Source organism: Strigops habroptila, chromosome 9 (assembly GCF_004027225.2).
Source record: "Strigops habroptila isolate Jane chromosome 9, bStrHab1.2.pri, whole genome shotgun sequence".
In the NCBI taxonomy this organism is placed as follows: domain Eukaryota; kingdom Metazoa; phylum Chordata; class Aves; order Psittaciformes; family Psittacidae; genus Strigops; species Strigops habroptila.
Genome location: NC_044285.2, coordinates 5,973,854 through 5,996,674, shown reverse-complemented (window position 1 = coordinate 5,996,674; position 22,821 = coordinate 5,973,854). Strand labels below are relative to the sequence as shown.

General features: G+C 38.4%; 1 protein-coding gene across 5 annotated transcripts in view; it reads left to right on the top strand.

Moving 5' to 3' along the window:
• Positions 1-22,821, top strand: part of MCTP2 (multiple C2 and transmembrane domain containing 2) — a 123,801-nt gene that overhangs the window by 79,164 nt on the left and 21,816 nt on the right. For all 5 annotated transcript variants that reach the window (XM_030498007.1, XM_030498006.1, XM_030498004.1 and 2 more), the window contains one exon: positions 20,982-21,104. In XM_030498007.1, coding sequence (XP_030353867.1) covers positions 20,982-21,104 — 123 coding nt within the window. The remainder of the gene's footprint in view (positions 1-20,981; positions 21,105-22,821) is intronic.

Below are 22,821 nucleotides of genomic sequence, written 5' to 3'. Positions count from 1 at the left end.
TGACAGCTGTGTGTGTGACAAGGACATTAGCTGCTACTTCTGGGTGCACAAGAGAGAAAGAGGGACAGATAAAGAGGGAGGAAACAGAGGACAGCACAGGCAGGACACAAGTGAATGAGAAAAACACTATCACCATGTTTTCTCATTTATAAGATACCTCATCTCAAACTAAATTTCTTTATTAGTTTGTAATTGTGAAAGGAGACAATCCAAGAACATGTGAGTAGGTACAGGGTTTTTTGTGCTATAAAAATGGAATAATATTTTTCATCAGCTTTCTGCGATTTTAATCTGATGATTTTTAAATCTGAGTTAATTGTATAGGCACAGAGGAAGGTGATTGGGCCTGCTCAGGCACAAATAAGATCAGCAATTTTTCAGGTTTAGAGGTTTTAGAAAGAGGGGTAAAAGGGAGGTGAAGTGAAAAACGAAGTTTCACTTTTGGTGATGTTTGCACTGTGCACACGGTGCTTGGGGCAAATTGGTACACAAATTCTAGGTAAAACATCCTGGGGTGGAAGAAAGAGTCATACTTAAGTTTTTGGGATTCTCTCTAGTCTACATTTCATCATTGGTCTGGTGTGGGAGATTGGCACACGTTTTTGTGCATGCATGGGAACATCAAGAATAATCTGACGTGTGGAAAGTGTTGCCTGTAGAGTTAGTGTTCATATCCCAGGAAAGATCGTAAAAAACTGTGTTCATGTGTTCTCCTCCATCAGTTCAGGATTTGGTGGGATTTGTAGATTTTTAAGACCAAAAAGATCTTCAAGCATCCTACTTTGTTTTATTTTGAGACAATTATCTATGTATTCAACCTGATATGTTGTGTTTTGACTGCAGAATGTCTCTCAAAGATCTTTATTTTGAAGACACCCAGAGACATGGTCTAATACATCCCTGTATGTTTCTGCTCGTGTGCCTTATACTCTTCATATCATACCCTGGACGATTTGGTTCCAGTTTCCAGGGTGAAATGTTGTGTTTTTAGCCTCATCCTCACCACTCCTTCCTCTTGTCACACCTTTCTCCATTGAAACATCACTTTCACGCTGTGTTACTAGTGTCCAGAAAGCTGGAGCTGCATGGTGAAATGTGCCTAGAGGAATGTCTGCTCCAAGTCATCTTGTACATCTATGTGATTATAAGCTGTTTGTTTTTTTCCACTTGTGCATGTGAAAACTCATGTTCTTACCTTTCTCATGCATTTTTAAACCAAATTTTTGATCCTTCTTTCCACGTGCAAACACTCCCTTCCTGCTCCGCTTTCCCTCCTTTGCTGGTCATGGAAGTTAAGTTCATAATAACCAAAACATTCTTGCTGCACAATATGTATTTAAAAAATATTATAAAAGTTAATTTTAGTCACAGAATGATTTTCCTGAGGAATTATGCATCATTGCACATTGTGCTTGTGATTTTATACAACATAATTACACCTTCTATTGACAGTTTTCTCTGCATTAATGGTAATTATGCCATTTAATGAAATTACAGTAATTGCATTAAAAAAAATATAATCTGGTGCAAATTAAAAGGATATATTGACTGCAATTTTTACTATTATATATATATTTTTTTTAAAGTTTGCATTATAGTTGCAAGAGACATTGACAGGAGCAGGGGAATGACAGGAAACCAGCCACCTCAGCACCTCCGGTGTGAGTGGCAGTGCTCGCTGCTGATATGCTTCAGGGTCCCTGCACGCTCACCCATGCCAGCATACTTCATTTTTACTGGCAGCATTTCCCACTATATCAGGTTTAGGTTTCTTGCTAATCGAGGCTGCTGCCAGGGTTGGGTACAGGTGGGAGCTGTTTTTCAGGCTCATTCCTAGCTGGCAGCTCAGGCCAGCCAGACAAGGAACGCAGCACGCACAGGCAGTGCTTACTTATTTTGCAGTGCCATTGCAGTGTGTCTGATAATTGGTTTTTGATGGATTAGTACTGGGAGGAAAGGAAGGGATATGCGGTGATGCAACATAATGTGTTGGAAATACGGAGTATCTGGTCAAACCAACTGCAGTTGTTTAATGGTGGGCAGCTGGGAAAATTAAAGGCATAGGATCACTTTGGAGCAGTTTGGGTTTCCCAAAAAGCCAGCTAAAGCAAGAGTAGGGAAGCCCTGTGGGTTGTGGGTGCTCAGCAGAGCTGGTGGGGGTTCTGGATGCAGCAGGAAACTCAAACTTAAGCTTTTGAGCTCCTTGCTGCAGAAGTGAGATTTTGGCACCTTCTCCATTAAGATCTCCAGAACTTTTAAAATCCAGACAAATGTAGAAGATGCTCCATTTTTGGGGTCTGGCCTGTGGGAACTGGAAGCCTGACGAGTCACGGGCCAAGCTGGGTGAGGCTGCGTGTGTGTGCATTACTATGCCAGTTTGCTTCAGTCCTAATCCAGGATATCAGCAGAGAGATGGGTTAGAATCTGTAGCCCATGAACTTCTGGGCATCTCTGAGTGTGCCATTTAACACGCTGCCGCTTAAGCTTGCAGTGTGGGAGCTGGGTCCTGTTCAACTCAACTTGCAGAGGAGACACCAACCATCTTATTAGACATGAACAATTTTTAATCCCTGTTGAGCTGGGCTGTATTTATACTGATGATTTAAAGGCAAAAAGCCATTAGCTTGTTGCCAGTGTCCTCTAGAATTTTTAATAGTGTATATCAGCAAGAGGATAATGTGCTTTTTCCTCAGGAAATATGTTTGTTAACTCAAAATCTAAGCCTTCTGGGTTTATTTGGGGTAAACCTTTCATTCTGCATGTGACAGTTAGACTTTTCCAAGAAAGACACACAATGTTCTAGTCCTGTTTGTACTAAGCATAATTCAACCTTGGACATAACAACAATGTATGGGTAAAGTACCCAGTTTAACTCCTGTATTGTTTTGCAAAACAGTGATTTTTATTTGTTTGTTTGTTTGTTTCCTTGAGGGGAGGGGAATTACAGATCAATAAATGGAAATTCTTGGGACAAAAGTTGAAGAGGGCATATGAGGAAATCAATGGGGAAGAAGGGAGACCAGTAACAGCTATGAAATCCAAACAACTTAGTATAGAGGCCAAATCACCAAGCATCTCTTGGAACTCTGGCCAACCAAGCAGAGGATAGACGTTAATTTTAACTGAGACTTTGCTTGTGATTTACCAGTAGATGCTAATAATTCACTTTTCTATAGTGTGGGGATGGAAGATGCACTCTCACACAAGTTTCCCTAAAATCTTTCTTATTTTCCCCATGAATTGTCTGCTAATTTTTAACAAATAGTTCCCTAATACAAAGTGCAAACCAGCCTGCCATGAGTACATGTGTAACTGATGACAAGGGTACAGTCTTTTTTTTCTCTCTCTCCCCTTCCCCCCCTTTTTTTTTTAATCCTCATAGCTGAAGACAAAATATAAATCATTGTTCCCAGACTATTTGGGAACAGCATTAAAGTAATGGTAGATTAAAATGTCTCCACATTAAAAAGCTAAATAAAATGAATCCTAAAGAGAGAAGAATGAGTATTCTTCAAACACTGAATAGAAACTTGAAAAAAGAAAAAGCTTTAAAAAGAAGAAAAAAGTATTAATGCAAAAGAGATGGTCTTTACTTCCACTTTACTGTAGAGCTTTTGCTAAGGGCTTTACTCAGCCTGTTTGCAGCTTGTGTTTTGCTACAGTTTTAAAGAAGCAGTCAGCAAAAGGACGAAATGCAGCTCCTATTTAAATAGGGAGCTGTAAAATAACACTCTGCTACGAAAATTTGTTCATATTTAAGCCCAGAACTGGTGCTGGAGGAGCAGCAAGAGGCAGTGTTTCAGGATTTTGACCTAGTAAGTATTTCTTCAGAGCCCCTAACATTTCCTCCTCTCTGTAAATCCCTGGCAAAGGCACATCCTTAAAATTATTGTCTCAGACTGCAGTGAAAAGGCTGGATCAGAGGGATGTTTTTATTTCGAGCTATTAGATCCCCGTAAAAGCATTTTTTCTAGTGATGGAGGGAACGTTTACATCCTGCTTCCTCCACGCTGCTCATAGCAGTGCCTGTGAGAACACACCATTTGTGCATGCAGAGCGTTAGGAGCACGTTACCTGACACATGCAAGTAACTGCTCCGATGAGAAACAGGCTTCTCTTAGACAATTAAGGGAGCTGGTTTTACCCTTCTCCCAGCAATTTTTATATTTCCAGTATTATTCTTCTGTGGTTGAGGGGAATACGATTTAAGCTTGAGATCCCAGACTCTGCTTTGCTGCAGCAGTTAAAATTCCTGGAATAGCAACAGTGATATTGATGATGCTGAGAGACACACAGCAAAGTAAACACATGTTATTTCCAGCTCTTTCAAAAATGCAAGAACAAACAAGGACAAAGTTAATAGGGAAATAACCACTTAGAAGCTTGACAACACTATAAACAAGATTTAAAAAGCAAAGTTTGAAGCTTTGGAGTCAGGGTGAGGTTTAGCAGAGCAGAGACCAGTACAAATATCCCTTTTAACTTTGAAAAGGATAAATGGTTGTGTGTTTCCAGCTCAGGGGTTTTAGGGTTTTGCTTTTTTACCAGTGAAATGTTTCAAAGTAAAAATAAAAACAAAACTATGTTTTGAATCTGAGGACTAATACTCATTTGCTATGGGCCTGCTTAACAAGGCACTTGGTCTGTATAGAGAGGCCCTTGCTTTTGGGGCTGTGGAGCTTCCTTTTAGATTAAGCCTATGCCGTGCTCGTATTTTTGAGCAATAGTAGTGCTTTCTGTGCTGCGTACTTGCATGCATCACATAGGAATGATTCCCTCAGCCCTGGTAATGAAACAGACCTAAATCATTGTCTCTCACTCCTCAACTGCATTGTGCTGTTTTTAGTTGATGATAAAGACTTTTAATACCTTGGTTGTGTGTATTAAACTCTATAGTCAAAATACTAAGGTAAAAGCCCAGTCCTGCTGGAGGATAAGCCTGAGTATAACTGTTTAGAAGGAATGTGTATGCAGGCATCCAGTAAAGAATTAAGGCAATGAGAAGGAAATTCAGCTTTGTTGCAGTATATAGATGTATCCCAAGAAGGTGCCTCTATTGAAATACATCTATCTAGCTATCTGTCTCCAGAACTGGATTATAAATATATAGTTTTCATCTGTTTGGCTATTGAATGACAGCCCACAAAGCCAAGCCCAAATGTGCAAACATTTAATCTAATTAAAAAATAATGTAAAAGGCTTCTTTATAGTAAAACTTGAACTGAAAGCATCCTCAAACACTTCTGCCTGGCTTTGTGCTCAAGTTGTGACCTGTTGGAGAACTCTGCTAGGCACTTGCATTTCCAGCTAATTTGATATTGCCTTTTTTTTCCTTCCCTGGTTGAAGCTTTGTCATTTGTTTCGAAGCTGTCATTTGTATTAGTCTCCCTGGCTGATCTTTTTGGGCTCTCGTCAGGTGGTGTGTGTTCTCCATTGTCTGCCTGGTCTTGGCAAGCTGTAGGTCCTTTTATTGCCATATGACGTGGGCGTGCTTGCAGCAGTAGCCTGTAATTATACCCACCACAGGTGACAGTTACAAGAGAGCTTTGGTAATAATTTTAGCTGCCTGATCCGATGTTTATGAAGAGCGAACCCCCTTTGTGGTCTGGCTGGAGTTTCCTATATTGTTTTGTACTTCAGCTGTTTGATTTCTGAAGCCGTTTTTTGTTAACCCCTAACATATAACGTCGTGTATCTTTTGAAGTTCTGAAGTTTTGTGGTAGCTTATTGTTGCCCGTATGCTGTTTTGTGTATTTTCCCATTTATTTTTGCATATCTTGTATTTATCTTGCTTTGTCTGGCAGGGTAAAAGCCTGTTGCTGGTTTTATTTGTATATTTAACATTGCTGAACTCCTGTTTCTAACCACTCGTTAGCAGATATGCTGTGTTCTCCTTGCTATGAAACTAATAACAGATTAACAATTATATATATATTTTAATCTTTAGCTATTATTTGTTTTATAAAATATCAAATTCGCTACCCATGAAGGCAGCGCTGGTTCCTTTACTCTCAATACAGCTGCAAGATTTGCGTAAGCCAAAGGTGAATTTAGCTCATGATTCTTACTGTTATCTTACAAACCTACATCCTGATGTTAGGAATTTGCTACAAAAATTGTGGGAAGGACTTAAGTGCACAGTACCTGTGAGCTGGCTTTTCTGTTGTGATGTTTTTCTTTTTGCAGCTTAGATTTTTTAGAGGAACTTTTTATTAAATGTGTTGCACACCTTCTGAATTTGTGAGAAAGCAGTAATTTGTAATTCTTATCAATTGACTGGTAGGCTGGAAAACAAGAAGAATTTATTTGTAACCATTTGCTAGATTATGTGGTCCTAAAGAGACCATATTCCATATCAGGATCCAGTTATTTTTATTTTCCCAGTTTTCCTGTTGCCTTTCCGGAAAGTTCACTTTATTTCTAGATTAGAAATTGCATAAACAAAGATGAAATTAGTATTCTAAGTTTAATGATGCTGCATCTGTGTGAGACTCAAAACAGGAGCATGAGAGAGAAGCTATTTACCCACCACTATTAGAAATACCAGAATTTGAGAAGCTTATGTGTTAAATTCCCAAAGTTTGGCATGGAATTGCACTGTGCAAGCTGTATGAAAAAAGGCCTACAGCTCAGCCCAACTAAAAAAATAATGAAGGTAGGAAACCCATGGTATCTATTATGAAAAAAGTATGCATTAGGAAGTGAAATTGTCATTAAAAGTAAGAATTCTTTTACTTGGTGTGCTCTTTTTCCCCAGAACCCTGAGTGTATTGATTTTCTTTCAGTCAGGATCTGCTTGGTTTTGTCTCATTATTCACATTCCTTTGACCTGGCACCTCTTGGAAAGTGCTTTAAAGCACTTAGTTTTACAGGAAGGTTGTAGGCATTGACTGTTATCTCTCTTGTCATTGGTGGAACAACCCTATCAGTATTTTGTGTTTCTTTTCTTCCCTTTCTTTTTTTTTTTTTTTTTTTTAAAAAGGCAAGTCCTTTATTTTTAACACAGATACAAGCTTAAAACAGTGCATTCCTTTGAAACATAAAGGAAGGTTTTATCTTTATTATTTTAGTATGTATATTTTTATTTATTATAAGGGAATAAGTAGAGATGTATCTGTAGGTGGTTTAAATCACCGCAACTCCATTAACTTTCAGCAAACCGATGTTATTTAACATGACTTAAAAATCTCCATACTCCTTTTGGGGCAAATCCTGTGTGAATTGGAGCAGCAGGTTTTCTGAAGAGGAGGAAAATCCTGTAGGTGGCGATGGACCCTCACGAATGAGCCAGCTCTGGCTTTTTCAGGCTTTTGTCAGCTTTTTCTGGCAGGTTTTCTTTCTCTTGCTTAAACTCTTTTATTTTTAATTTAATTCACCCGTTCTCCCAGCGCTTAATCTAACACTAGTTGCAGAAATCGTGACAACTGGAAGAAATTTCCTATTTGAAGGTAATGCAACATTTTGGTTTTATGATGGAGAGAGATGCACCTTGAGGGGTTTCTCTTAAGGCATTCTTCTTCTGGGGCTTTTTTTATTTTAAATAAGAGAGTTGAAGCCTTTACAAGATCTGAAATAAAAGGGGATTAGAATAGAAGCTACAGAGCAAATCCATTTTTTAAAAGCCTGTTCTCTTTTAGTTTTACTTTCCTTCACTAGCAACTAAGATGTGCTTTGACTTAGAGGTTAGTCTTAAGCAACCAGGAAGTTCTCAGGTTGTTTAAGGATAGCAATAATAACAAAAAAACCCCAAATCAGGATATGTCCCTTCCATTACTTTTTTTTAGCATTCATTAGGAAATAAAGCTGGAACAACGGGATGATTGAAAAATCCCAGAAATCTAATTAAAAAGATCTGTACTGTTAAGTATTAATAAATTTGACTACTGCCACAGTAAAGGATTACACCGGTTCCAATAGTATCAATAGTTTTGCTTGCTTTCGCCACCACTTCATGAAAATTAAATCTATTATTCTTGTGACATCCACACTGTAGTCAAGCTCAGCTTGGTTTGAGGTTGGGATTTTTTTGTTTTCAAGGCAGTGCTGTGATTTTGAGAAGTGTTGATAAGTATGTAAAGCATGTAGTGATTTGTACAAGTCTAATACGTGATTTATTTTAGTCTTAATATTACCCATGTAAAGTCAGCATGTTTACTGAAAAATGAGTGTCATATGTTAGCAAAAGTCTTCACTAGAACAACCTTTATTTACTAGCTCAGGTTCAGAACTTTCTACTCACTTTTTGGAAGAAGTCGCTGTCTTCTGTATGTCCCTTCAGCTTTCATCTTTTAATGGAACAGAGGAGCTGCACAGCTCTGTATCAAAGCCAATTGTCAACTTTCATTAGATGTATTCTATTGTTTGTTCGGATTAGAAATAGCTGCATTACACTTTGACTTTGAAGGCTTGTTTGTTTTTAAATATACTACGTATATATGACCTTTTTGTCGTTTGTGATGCACTTGGCTTGGCAAATCTGAGATACCCATTTAAACAGCAGCAAAAACTATTTGTAATGCAGGTTCTTTACAAAAGACACTTTTTGGAGGTCTAGAAAAGTAAAACAAAATTCTGCAGCTAATGCAAAGCATTGATAGGTTCATATAAAGTACTGTTAGCTAGCACTGTCCCTCAAATACACTGCATGGGGGAAAGAAAACCCACTGCTTAGTGAGACTGCAGCACCCGTTATTTAGCAGTGGGTGGGAATCCAGTTAGCTGGACTTAAAACACCATTATGCATTGTCCATATGAGAAGAGTTCAGATGTGGCCTCTGTCAGAAGATGATGGCAAGGAAGTCTAATTCCATTTAAAAAAAATCACTAACCAAATTTTCTTAGAATGTTTAGAATGTTAAATGGGGAAATGCATAACTGATACCTCTTTTTTTTTAACCAAACATGCCCATCATGAATTAGATGATGACTTCTAGCAGTTAAGAAAACTTCCCCAGATACTTCCATGTACACGTTTGGGAAAATTATTTGCAATGATATATTTCAATTTCCTTAAGAAACTAGACCCATCTTCCTAATTCCCTTTTCCTCAAGTCCCTCCGCAGGAGTTAAGAAATGAAGTATTTTGAAATTATTATCAGATAACTGTTTCTATGAATAAAAAGCTAATCTCTGCTTTTTTAAAAATAGATTTAGGTTCCAAAGCTGGGAAATAAACAGTGGTGGCAGAAAGGAAATATGAGATTAATAAAAATGAGGACATTTTGCAGAGCTACTCTGGATTGTTTTACTCTCTCCCTCCCCCCCCACCCCCACCCCCCCTTTTTTTCTGGGAAGTGGTACTTCTGTAACAGCATGCATTGCAGTGGCTCTTCTGCTTTCTGTTTTAAAAGTTGTATGAATACTAGCAGAGATTGTGGTTCTTTAGTGCCCAATGAATACCGCCTCACACACTGATACCTATAGTAACACATACAGAGTGACTATGAGATCAAATGCTCTGGTTAAAAAGCCTTAGGGAAGCATTATGTGTCTGAGGTCTGATCTATTGTCTGGGAGGTCGGAGAGTGTTAATGCACTCTGCAAAGATTAGACTCCCTCTCTAATTGCTCCAACACTTCCTTAAAGGATTTAAACAGGCAGGAAAGGTGATGCTCCTTGTCAATTTTTGTCTTCTGACAGCTGTTGAAGTTTATCTGTCTTTCCGTGGAGACCACTAGATCACGTAAACCAGGCAATGTCAAAAGCACAAAACCTGAATTAGGACTGAGAGCAATGAATGCCATTATTTACAACTTCATTATTTGAGCTTTTAAACACTGCAAGGTTGGGGACAGGATGCTTTCACATGCTGTGCTGGTGATGGGAGCTCCCAAAGTCCCACAAAAAGTTTAACTCATTGAGTTTGATGAAAAGTCACCCTTTTAATAATTCTGAGTGGATCACATTATTGCCTGCATCCCTTAGAGCACATCTGGTGCTTCCCCACTGCATCTCTGTGGTACCACATCAGTGCATGTAACAGCCACGACCATTGTATGTATTACTGCTTATTTATCAAGGTGCAGTGCTAAATCTGAGCTACCGTGAGGCACTGTTTGCTATTTACTCCAAATTTTTTCTTTCCCTCATGAAGTCTGATAAGAATTTGATTTCCCTTGGTTCATAGAGCCTAACTCCTACATAAAAGCTGACTCAGAAGCTCATGCAGGAAAGTTTTTATACTGCTTAACCACCATGTCCACGCTGACAAGTACCTGACCCTCATCACTGGCTTTATGAAGCAAAATAGAAATTTGTCCAATTAAAAGAACCAGCTTATTATTTTGAAGTGTAGCTATTTGACAATCAGCACCAAGTAGTTTTGCTGCTGATTTAGAGGGCTAGCCTATTCTATAGGCTTATGTTTGCAAAGGATGCTGCTTTTGCTTGGGAAAGAGCTTTAAGAGCAGGGGATGAAAAAAGGTGAATTAACTGAGAAAGAAGCGCGGCTCAACACCAGGAGAAATTGGAAGATTTAATATTTGTGCAACAAGGCCACGGCATCCTCATGTTCACAGTGGGGTAATGTTAGTGCAACAAGAGTGGGATTTGACCCATCTTTTTAGAAACGTCCATTCCTATTTCCCAGACAGATGTGAGTGTGTCCTGTTTCACTGCAGCTCCCATAATGTGACAGGTCCTGCTGAACAGAGAAGCCACCCTGTAGTTATTTTTTTTTCCTGGTGGATCAGAAGCATTTTAATTTGATAGTGTCTGTGTTTTTGCTAGTCTTGCAGCATCTAAATGTGTTGGTGTATATAATCATTTTCACACATCCAAATGTATAAATTTGACCTATATAAATATACATCTATTCAATGCCTCTTTTCTAGGCTCTGAGCAGATGACTAATACAGCTGTTCAAAGGAGAAAAGGATTTTTTTTTTTCTTTTTTTTTTTCTTTTTTTTTAAGAAAAAGCCCTCTTGGCTCTGAATCGGAAATTGAGGAGCAGAAATCATCAAGTGTATTCTGATCGTTCTCACATGGGTAGTTCCTCCTTCCCTTCCTGCATAGCATGTTCCTTTGCACTGTTGCTATATTACATGAAATGTTTCATCTGTATATAAAAATTAAAAATTCAAACAAAAATCTGGCCCATATGAAGAACAGGCCCTTTGGGCATATGGTTCATTATGCATATTCGTTTAATTACTAAAACACTTGGGATGTCTCTACTGCCCTTGCTTTCAACTTGTAAAGTTGGATCTGTTCTGCAGCACAGAATATGTTGAACAGGCATGTGTCATAAAGGACTTCAGTTTTCTTCTACTTAAAACTCTATATAATGTTCTTGGCTGGATTGTTAGATTTTACTGAATATTAGTTCAATCCTCTGCATCAAAACAGCAGTTCAGGGTCTCTTTTCCCTTAACACCTTCTCTAACCCAAAAAGGCAAGTTTTACAGTGGTTAGTTCAGAGTTGTGTTTAGTACCAAAGTAACGTGAGACTGAGGATTTAGATTTCAGGCACATTCCCACAAAGCACCTAAAATTGCACATTGAAGCTGTATAACTTTTATTAGCTAAGAAGGGATTGCTGTGATAGTGTGACTTTAATTGATTTTCAGAGCAAACAGGTGGTGATGGTTTAGGCATCTCCTAGTCTCCTGCCATTCCTAATTTGGAGCTGCACATATAATAGCTTTATTAAAACAAACAGTCTTCTGGCTTTAGTTTTACCTGAACAGCTGCCTGAAATTGCAAGAGTCTTGCAAGTTGGGTTTTTTTCAGATTGTTCTGTGTTTTGGAAAGCAAGATGCTATAGGTCTGCTAGTGGAAAATCTCTGTTACATAGTCGTGCTGTCAATGCTTGGGATTTTTTTGTGTCACTGCTGTTGTTGCTAGCTTACAATAGTAATGTATTTAGGGTATAATTACAGTGAGTCTCCCAGTCATCTTCATGCATTTGTTCTGTAGTGCAGCAATTTTGTCACACTGCAGATTATGAACCTGCTGAAATGATGTAATCACTGTCACTGTTCTTGTTGTGCATCAGGCGTAGGGAGGACTGGGGTTCAACTACCATTTTTGCTCTCCTCTTGAGTGTGGGAAATGGATCTCGGGTAGATGAAGAGACCTGGGCTCTAGCATTGGGCTTTCATGTACATGGACATGGGATTTGGGGAATCCCATGTGTAGCATTAGGAAAGAGGATAGTCTGAAATCCTTTACTTGAAAGGGTATCATCTTACTGCTTTGAATGTGCTTTAATAGGTGTTTTTAGATTTCTGGTTCTGTGATCTGGGTTTACTGTTTGGTAGTGGTGGTTATTATTATTGATTTTCATATAATTTATTTTTTTCTGCTTAGTTTCAGTCTGGAAACATTTCTTTGGGACTGGAAGTTTTTGAAAAGGGGGGTATGGGACGGTTTTGCGGCCTGAGTGTATACAAGCATCTATTCCTCATTTATGTGGGTTTATTGCAACCTGATTATTATTTCTTTATATATATTTTTTAATTCCATAGCTGGAGACTGCCAGGGAAATAACCTTATGTGTAATCTTCCTGCCACTGAACACTGAATTAAGCCTAATTGAACATACTTGCTTTATTAAAAAGCCTGTTTTCTTTTACTCATTCAGATCTAATATACACTATGAAAGCAAAGGAGGAAGTCATTAAAGTAGTTTAAACATATTGTTTAAGCCTCCCATTTGCTACCAGTTGGAACCCAGTGTTGAGAGCCCAAAGTTAAAGAATGCTTCCACAAAATCCTCTTTCCACCCCTCTACAATTACATCACCATGTGACCCTCACTGCTAATGTTTCTCATAGTGTTAACAAATATGCCTCCAAAGTAAGTGGACATTTATCAGCTCAGCTAATGATAAATTTTTTCATGACCCTTTTAAGGTGTTCACCTTATCCAGAATAAATAAAATTAACCTACGTTTTTTCTTCCTTTTAAATAGCACAGATATTTTTTTTCTGACACTTTGGGGAAGAATTATTTACTATAAGATCAGGCTTTTAACTTGCATAATGCCTGCCTTCCCTGCAGATAGATCATAACTTTCTTCATGAGAGTAATACCGAAACTATGACTCTGCTGATAAACAAACCAAAACATTAGGGATAAAAATGACCATTTAATTTAGCTACAATATAAAACAAGTTTGTTGGTTTGGTTTTTTTGCATGCCAACCCCCCTTTGTTTTAGGATTTTCTCCGTCGCCTTTGTCTGTGGTAGAAATAACATGCAGATTTATTCCCCTAACCCACTCCCAGCGGATTACCCCAAAAGATAGAAAACTGTTGTAATATTTTTTCCTTGGGTTTTTTTCAATTTTAAGCTTTATTGCTGGAGGGTCTTAACTGTATTTTACTTGGCACAGGAAATGTAAAATATGTTAGATAAAAGCATGAGGGAAAAATTTGACCAGTCAGCATGCTGGCAAACAGCTATTTCTTCAGTGTCTGCAGCCTAAAAGGATTTGAAATCTTTTACTCTAAAACTGTTGTACATACATAAATATAGAACCCAAACCTTGTGGTGTTGTAGTTGTTTTGTTTTTTTTTTCTTTTTATTAAGCTCTTTTGGGGTTAGGAATAAAGAGTAAGTATCAGCCACAAGAAAACTGGGTAGAACCACCCGGTTAGACTTGTGATGGGCTGTTAGGCTTTGGGCTTTAAATGTGGGTGTCTTAAAGGACAAAGATGACACCTCCAGTCACATGCTGTTTTGTTTTGAAAATTATCATCCACACTGACCAATTTGACAGATAATCTTTAAATAGCTGGAATGTAATATATAAATCTTAATGACATAAACTTAACAGGTGTTAAGTTTATCTAAGTTCAGTTCAGTGAAATAGGCTTGAACCAAGCGGCTCTTTCCTGATCTCTCATGAAAAAGAGATCTTGAAGGATCTTGGTTTTAATTTTCTAGGCTGGCTAATCTCATTAATATAATCAAAATGATCAAAGTAAAGGAAAACTCTCACTTTTTAATTAGTTTGGTTTTATTTTATTGTTGTTTCTCTCTTTCGGATTCCAGGCATTGTTATGAATAAAGAATTAATTCATTAAACATGTTAATGACAAAAAGTAATTCAGGATCAGAGTGTGAGCATTTTGTGTTTGCAGTGTTCAGCATAGCATCCCACCCTTCCCTGATGAAGTTACCGGCAGCAGCGTCCCAGGAGGCTGGTGGAGAACAGATTGTAGTATTGTCAACTCTTCTGATTTCACTGTTACTTTTGCAGAATAACATGATTTTTTCTTAAAGCTCCATTTCTTAGAGTCTTGTGATTGCACATGAATCACAGCTTTCATTTAAAACACAAATGAGTTTCTACTTCCTGGCAGCAGCAAAGAAAATGAGATCCCCCTGAAGAGTCTAAACCAGACAGTGATAAAAAAGGCCCTAACACATATTGACTTAAAGTGTATGAGATTTTTGTGTGTTCTTTCAGGGTATTTTTTTCTTGATTATTTCATGTCTTATTTTGTTGGGAGAGGGGGACATTGGTTTTTTTCTTTCCCTTTTGAGCATTCAAACTGGTGTTAAAATTGTGACCCTTATGACCAAAGTTCCTATCCTCCAAAGTTTTTATTCTGTCATTCCTTTTCCTTGTTGCATCCTCACATGAAATGTAAATTGTCAAGCACAAGTTAGGTGTCTTGGGTTTGTTTCCTCCCCATTAACTTCATCCTGGACCACTTTCTCAGCAGCCTGCAGCTGGTACAAGCAGAGATGGGACATGTGGGTATGGCAGCAGGACATGACTTTATAACTCTGTCATTTAGCCTATGTAGACAACAGAGGTGGGCAAATGTGGCCACATTGTTTGTTACCCAAAGCATCTTTTAAAAAAATATCAGGTAGATTTAGATGGTAGCAAATTGTACAAACGTACCCTTTATTCCTACTTCTCAGTTCTGTGCAGGCAGGCATGTAATACAGACTGAGTTATTTTGGGGCACAATTTGATGTTTTGGGTTAACTTCGGGGTATTTAGGTGGATTTTTTATGTGTCTTTGTGTTTAGATTCCAGTTGTGTTTGCATTTGCAACAGAGAGCTTGTGTAAAGAGCTAAGCTTTTTGCCTGTGATACAACCTTAACAATTAGTAAATTGTATACTGGTGTGTGGAGCAATGCAGGCATAATTTGTAATGTGGCATAAATATTTAAAGACCTCTATTCCTTCTGGTCATTTCTGATTTTGGTCATTGCTGTTCAGTACGGAGCATGTTTCATGCTGCCGTTGAGATGCTCTGCATTCTTTTGCTGGGGACACAAAAAGTAAATTGAATCTAAAATAAATAGGTTTCTTCTGACAGTGCTGGTTTATTTAAGTATAATTTCTCTTCCTGCCACGTTCTTCGTTATTGCACTGCAATGAAGGAGTCATTCTGCTCATAACTGACCCCTCCTTCAGTTCCAGCTTGGTGGCTGTGAAGTGGCACCAGAGTGCTCTCAGCTGGCCATGGCACAATGAGAGAGCAGCATATGGATGTGGGAAGGAGAGTATTAGTAAAAGCAATTCTGGAATGCATCTTTGGAAGATGTTGTGTTCTTAAAGAAAAAAATACATCTTTTGGAGAGTACCTTTAGTAGGAAATACATAAAACGTGGCTGCCTCAACCTTTATTTGGAATGCCCTGATATGGGGCTGTATTAGTCTAATTTCCATAATTCTTATAGGTTTCTTTTTGTAATATTCTTGCTAGCCAAGCACATAAACCAGCCCAAGAGCACAAGTACAAACACACTGCTCTATGTGAGTGTGTTCTTTCTCTCCTCTACTCTTCTACTCTCCCTTTCTAAGGGCAGGAATAAGTAGCTGTCAGAAATAATTTGTTGTCGACAGGCTTATTGCCTCCAAGGGATTTGAATGCCCTTTTGGGGAGCCAGTATCTTATGTTATTGGGTAATATCCTGCATTTTGTTTGGGGCAGAGGGACTGAAAGCTTAGGATAAAATGCTGGAGAGTTTGTCCCTGAATATTGAGCTGCAGAAATTTCTCCTTTTTAATAGAGTCCATTTGTGCGAACATGGCAACTTGACACTACAGAACCCAGAGATAAGTTAAAAATATGTAATTCCTCTACCCTGTAAATAAAGGGGAGCATGTCTTTGTGTCTCAAATCCAAGTCAGTGTTTCAGTTTAGTGCAAGACATAAATTGGCCATTCAAAGCAGTATCAGCTCAAGTTTTTCTCTGGGCTGCGTGAATTGCACTGACTGTGTTTATAAATCGCAAGGAAACTTTTGAGGAAGCTGTTAGTAGTTTAGAGTTAGGATAAATTGTGTGTGGTTTTGAAACTTGGAGTTTCAAATCATATTTTTCACAGCTCTGCTGATGAGGCATTTCATTAGCGTTGGAGCCTACACGGGCTGAGAAAATAACCTTTTACTACAGGTTCCTTGCATGCATTTAATCTCCTTTCACTTTTATTTTTTCCATCTGATGGAATGTATCCCTCTCTTTCTCCCATCTCTGTTGTTTTCCAAGAATTATTCTGTCACACAGCACAACATCTTTTACTTCTCCACAAAGTCTTACCAGGTCAAAACCAGCTTGTTTTTTAGACTTAAAAAATTATATAATTACTGCTTAGAAAAATTACACAGAAAATCTTATCTAATGTCAGGTTTCTAAACCTCTTAAAAGTGTTCTATCCTATGACTGTGGGTTTGCTGGTGACAAATGTTTTATGGGCATACTTTAGTAGACACCCGTCTAAAATCTGTTCTTAATAGTCAGATCCTAAATTGGAACCAGAGAGGCAGAAAAACCAGATTTGAAACGTGTTTCTAAGGGTTTGTTTTTACTTTCAGTTGAGAGTGCCTTCTCTCATCTTTTGTACTGCTGTCAAAAGGGCCACTCTTATGGTTGTTCAAACTCCATGCTTTTTGACAGGAACAGTTGGACCCCTCTTCAATGATTTTCAGATGAAACAGCTTCCAAACCTCCAGAGCTTTAACTTGTAGTTATTAGGCCCTTTGAAATAGCAACACATTAATCAGCTGAAATCAAGTGGTCCTTTCTCCAAGGCTGTGATATTGCTGTTCTCTTCTAGGTAGAACTCTAGTCTAAATATTAGTTTCGAGAGCTCTTCTCCCTGCACCCCCTTCCCTCCCTCCCCCCGATATGTTTATTCCATTGCTGTTTCTATTCTGATCATTGTTTTATAATGTTGTGAATTAAAATGCTCAGTTCTGTAATAGGCTTTTATGCTCTCAAATTGCATGAAAAGAAGTAACGCAGAAAACTAGATTCCACTTGTTTTATTTTAGAAATTGGCTTCCGTCCTTTAAAATTCTCTCATGCACAGTATGAAGCCTAGCAGAAAAGGTATTGATGGTGTAATGGATTATGTGTGACAGAACTTGGTCTAACAATGATGTGAAACAGAAAAAAGTATGGTTTGTTAAAACTGGATCATTTGAAACAGGGGCTTGGTTTCTGTCCCTGACATTTGTGATATTGAACATGTGATCTGAACCTGTTACTGCCTTCCCTTACCAGTCTATTAGGTAAAAGGCAGAGAGGATTAGGAGAAATCAAGAAGATACTGTTCCTTGCAGTAGCCGTTATAGATAGATATGTATAGATTTATTTGGGTTCAAACTTAAACGGAGATTTAGGTTGGATATAAGGAATAAATTCTTTACTGTGAGTGTGGTGAGACACTGACACCGGTTGCCCAGAGAAGCTGTGGCTGCCCCATCTCTGGCAGTGTTCAAGGCCAGGTTGGACGGGGCTTGGAGCAACCTGGTCTAGTGGAAGGTGCCTAAGCCCATGGCAGGGGGTTGGAACTGGATGATCTTAAAGTCCTTTCTGACCCAAACCATTCTATGATTCTGTTATTCTATATGTCAGCAGCTGAACCATTCTCGAGTTTTGTCAAAAAAGTAATGCTAAGAAAATAATTCAGGGAGGGTGCTGTGGAGCTTCTCCAAGGCATAAGGTGTCACTGGGGAGAGAATAAAAACATGCACAATTGTAATTTGAGGAGTGGGTGTCCATATCACAGGGCTGCTGATGCTGTAGTCAGTGTCAGGGAGCTATGTGAGAGCTGATAAAATAGGACATGGGCCTCTTTGGGAACTGCTTTGAAAACCAATGTTACAGAACTACTCAAAAGGCTGTTAGAATGCAGAAATATTTCTATTCGCTTTATAAACACCCTCTGAACTTTTATTATGTACTCTATGTTCATAGCAATCATTTCCCATACCTCCGAGGCTAAATAATTTCTGAATAGCTAAATCAATTTGTCTTGTGTCTGTGTTGTGTCACAGTAATGAAAGTTCCCTTTACTGCGGCGGTAGCAGTAAAGCAACTCTTCTTAAGGAGATGTGGGAGCTCTATCAGAGCATCACAGCCTGAGATAGAACTCAGCAACCGATTAACCAGTCAGCATTAGAAAGGAAGTGACAGTATGCCTCAGCTATCAATTTGAGACTACAGTGAGATTTTGTAATTAAGTTTTAGGGTCTGAAACTTAATAATACACAGAATGTACTGTTGGATCTAAAATCACCAAGGTCTTGATTTTGTATCTTGCCTAAATGACCCGTGATTGCAAGGTTGTATTATACTTGCAACCGAGCAGGGTGATGTTCATATAGGATGGTGACAGATGCACTAAAATTGGTTCAAGTCCTGCAATTGAATGAATGAAGAGAGGTTCTTCAAGAGCTTCATTGACTCCTGTAGGACTTTGCCTAGCTGACTGCTGGTGGAGTCTTTTTGCTGCGTTAAGAGAAGACTGAGTTTGTAATACCCCACGGAGACGATGTAAATGCAACCTCCTCCAACAGGCTGAAGCAAATGTTTTGAATTAATACCTGGCAGTATGAATTTCCATGAAGTAGTTTACATAAGGATCAGATGTATTTGTATGTGTGTGTCTGTTTTTATCTCTCTATGTATACCTGAGATGGATATCTGTATAGATATGTACACTAACAGGTCTTTGTTCTTTAGAATGACATTTGAGGTAGGACAGGAGCTGGTATCAGCTTCACTTTGTCTTACAAAGCAAGGGAGTTGGAATAGCTTCAGAGGAACTTGTTCCGGTTAGAACTTTCCATTTAGGGAGGACGTTTTAGGTTGGAATATAACAGTTTTTGAAGTCTTTATTAACTAAAGCCATGCAAGATGTCTGTAAGACAGATCAAGTACCATGCCTTATTGGCCAGGATTCTTGTGCTTCTGTTGCCTTGTTTACATATAAAATGTGGCTGTTGGAATCATTATCACTCCTAATTTTTTAGCATGTTGAAAATCAGGATCAGAAAGAAAAAAACAAAACAAATCCTCTTCTACGTTCCTGTGCTGTAAATCAATGGTATGGGGATATATTGTCTGCATGTCAGCCTGTTTTATAAATGAATATATCTCAGAGATTGTTTTACTGGCCTACAAATGCCAAGAACAGGGTGACAGTCTAATTCTTTGCATAGCAGCAGCTAACATAAAATCAGGTTCACTCTAGAAAATGCAACTGCTGTTTGGGCAAGGTTACAGATACAGTCATTTATGTTTGGCCCATGGTAGATATTAGCTGACCATTTGCCTGATGTCAGACAAGTCTTTCTGTTTTAAAATTACAAAAACTGCTGTTTTGTAGGGGTATAAATTCTTACTGTGCTGAATGCAGTGGGAAGTGCTTCTTTGGTGCAGTGTGGTTGGACTTTCAGATCCATAACACAAAAATACATGGCCATAAATATCCCATTCTGCAAGTGCCAGTGTTGCTTTTATATATGTAATATGTAATGGGCCAAAGATGAAGGGAGGTAGAGATTTAGCTATCTGATCACCCATAGAGTTTCCCTTTTGTTGTAGTTTGGGATACTTTAACTGGATCTGACTAATTTTCACCTACCTGTATTAATCCAAAAATGTGATTTTTGTTTCTGATCAAACCAGGTTCCTTTGGAGGAAGAAAAAACAGTTAAATGTGTTTGTGCTTTGTCTTTAGAGTGGATTGTTTAAAATAGCTTCAGGTTACTACCAGCATTAGGCAGTTCTTCTGGAAACACTATGTGTGAGTAGAAAAGGAAATGGGATCACAACATGCATTTTATGGCAGCTCTGGATTTAGTTTATTAAGTTTGCATTGCCAACCACTCCAAGTTTGCCGTCTGTTCAGGTATTGTTGGTACTGCAAGATAGGCTTGAAGCTTGGCTTGGTATCATTTTTTTTTTTAGATCCTAAGTGATTTTTAAGTCTCCATCATGTTAGTTATGTGCTTTGCTGATCCCGTTTGCTGAATAGAACTTCAAAACTTGTTTTCTGGTTTTGCTATTAGTGGATTTTGTCAGATACCACTCCAAATGCACAAACTCATGCTGTTTCTGGGTAGAGACTCTCCAAGCAACCAGTGAAATCAGAATATGCTGAAAAACGGCAAGGGTATGAGAATGGAGACTAGGCTTACTGGATCCCTTTCCAAAAGTACGTGCAACCCAGATCCTTGCCTCCTGGAAGGAAATGATGCTGCTGTACCAAGAACATAGGTGGATTAATGGTGAAGATGCATTTGCTGATTATCTGCTGTAGAGTGATAAGGGAGCTGGATGGTTCCTGTTACACAAGAGGCAGAAACTCTCCTCTAGCCTGTGAAAGACCCCCTCGCAATTAGGGTTTGATCAAGTGGAGCAGGTTTACCTCTATAAGTGGGTCTTTATTTACTAGCACTGAGGACAAAAGGCTTTCAGGCTTGAGGGGGTCCAAGGAAGAAGTGAATAAAGCCTTCAGACTACCCTTATGTTCATGGCCTTGTACTTCACCAGATACAGGGGAGGAGAAGCTATGAAACAGCAGCCTAATGGGCTCAAACAGAATAGAAGGAGAGCACGCTTTGCGAGCAGTTTTTCTTTGCCGAAATAATAGTATGAATGAGGTTAACAGAGATTCAAGGATGAATGTACATAGGGATAATGACTGAAAGACTTGCTTATATGCCTTTCTCTTTAAACGCTTGTATGTATTCCCTTCTGCTGCTTTATTTCTCCCAGGTATTCGTGGTCACCGTCTGGACCGTGGAACTGTACATGGTGCCCCTGGCTCTGCTGGTGCTCTTTGCATACAACTTCTCCCTCGTCACAACAGGGAAGGTCAACAACACCCAAGATGCCCAGGCAAGTAAAGTGGCAGTAATATTTCTGGCATCCCCAGCTTGAATTTACTCATGAGCAAAATGTTATGTATTTTAATGGTATTAAGCAAATTGTGTCACTAAACAGCATTTTTATTTCAAATTTACTGAAAAGAAACATCAACCCTCTCAATTTTCATAATTCAGTTCAAGCAATAATCTATTCAGAGTAGTAGGAGAAGACGACAAGAGTGTGTAGGAGGGGGATTCTACTTACTAAATAACTACAAATGTTTTTAAGTTGAAATGAGAAAGACTTACAAAGTGACAAGTTCCTAAAACCCATGCCCCTATTGCTCTTACACTTTGCGTCACACTAATGATTCATGATTCACAGAAGAGGAAAGTCGATAGAAGCCAAAGAAGTTATTTTTAAACCTTTTCCTGTGATTGAGACTTTAGGAAGCCCTTATTCCTCCTTCCTACCCCCCTTTAAATAACAAATGCTTCCCCTCCCCCCCCCCCCCAAAATTTAGCCTTCAGGGTTTTTTAACTTGATCTGGGAGAAAAAAAGATTTAGATATAAAAATAATTACAACATGTGTGGCAAAGTGCTACTGTTGAGGTGTGAAATGCTGTTTGATGCTGGACTCTGTCTTTACTTACAGAACAATGGTAATTACAGTTAGAAGTGAAAATAAATTCATGGATGTCCGTAATATTCTGGTTTTAAATGTGTAATAAGTACAGTAATGAAATACAGGTTGAATTATAGATTCTTTCTAACTTCTTATAAAAAGATGATAAACATTTGTACCCATGAAGTATACCTTCACTCAAATGAATCAAGTGGATTTTATACAAAGAAATAATATCCTACAATTAAAAAGGCCAATAGCTGGTTTATTAGTTTTAGTGAGAAAAGTTGCTCCTAGTTCAGTTTCCATCTGTTTCCAAGTGGAAAGATTGTTAGAAAATATGGAAAGTTGTATTGTCCAGACTAGGATATAGACTTGATGTGAAAACATGGTGAAAGAAATATTTTTCTCCAATTTCAACTAAGTCCGGAATAACATAGAAAGATATTGTGTGTCTTCAGTGACTACTTCATCTCATCTAAAAAATAAGAATTTCCTATGTGGGAAAATCCCAGGCAAACAGGTGGTTTTGTTTTTAATACAAAAGGTGATAAAAAATAATGACTTACCCAGAAAAAAATACACAGAGAATACCTTCCAGTACCCATCACTCATCTTGTGGTGAGCTTGTTGCATGTTTAAGTGAGGAGAGTTTCGTGTAAGTCAGCAAAATTGAGCAGTACATCATTTAAGTGGATACTACAAAAGGCTGTACCTGAAAATACAGGTTAATTGCAGCAATACTGAAGAAAGGTCCATCAGGAAGTTGGTCCTTTCCCTGCCACACATCCTGTGAGCAGTGCAATGCCGTGAAATTCAGGGGTGCATTCTGCATAAGCAAAGTTACACATCTGCCTAAGTGCTTTGCAGGATTGGGATCATATGGAACAAGTAGTCAAAGTGCCTTTAATATTACCTGATTTCTTTTTTATGTGTGTCTGTGATTCTAACCATCTGTAGGTCAGAAATAGACAATCAGGTGCTACCCCATGTCACATCTGTCCCACAGATGAGAAAAGGTTTTCTTCAAAATACCAATGCTTTTTACACAGTCATTTATTTATTTTTTGCTTCTTTAGACCTTGGCTGCATATGCACTGCCTTTGGTTTTTGTGTGCCAGC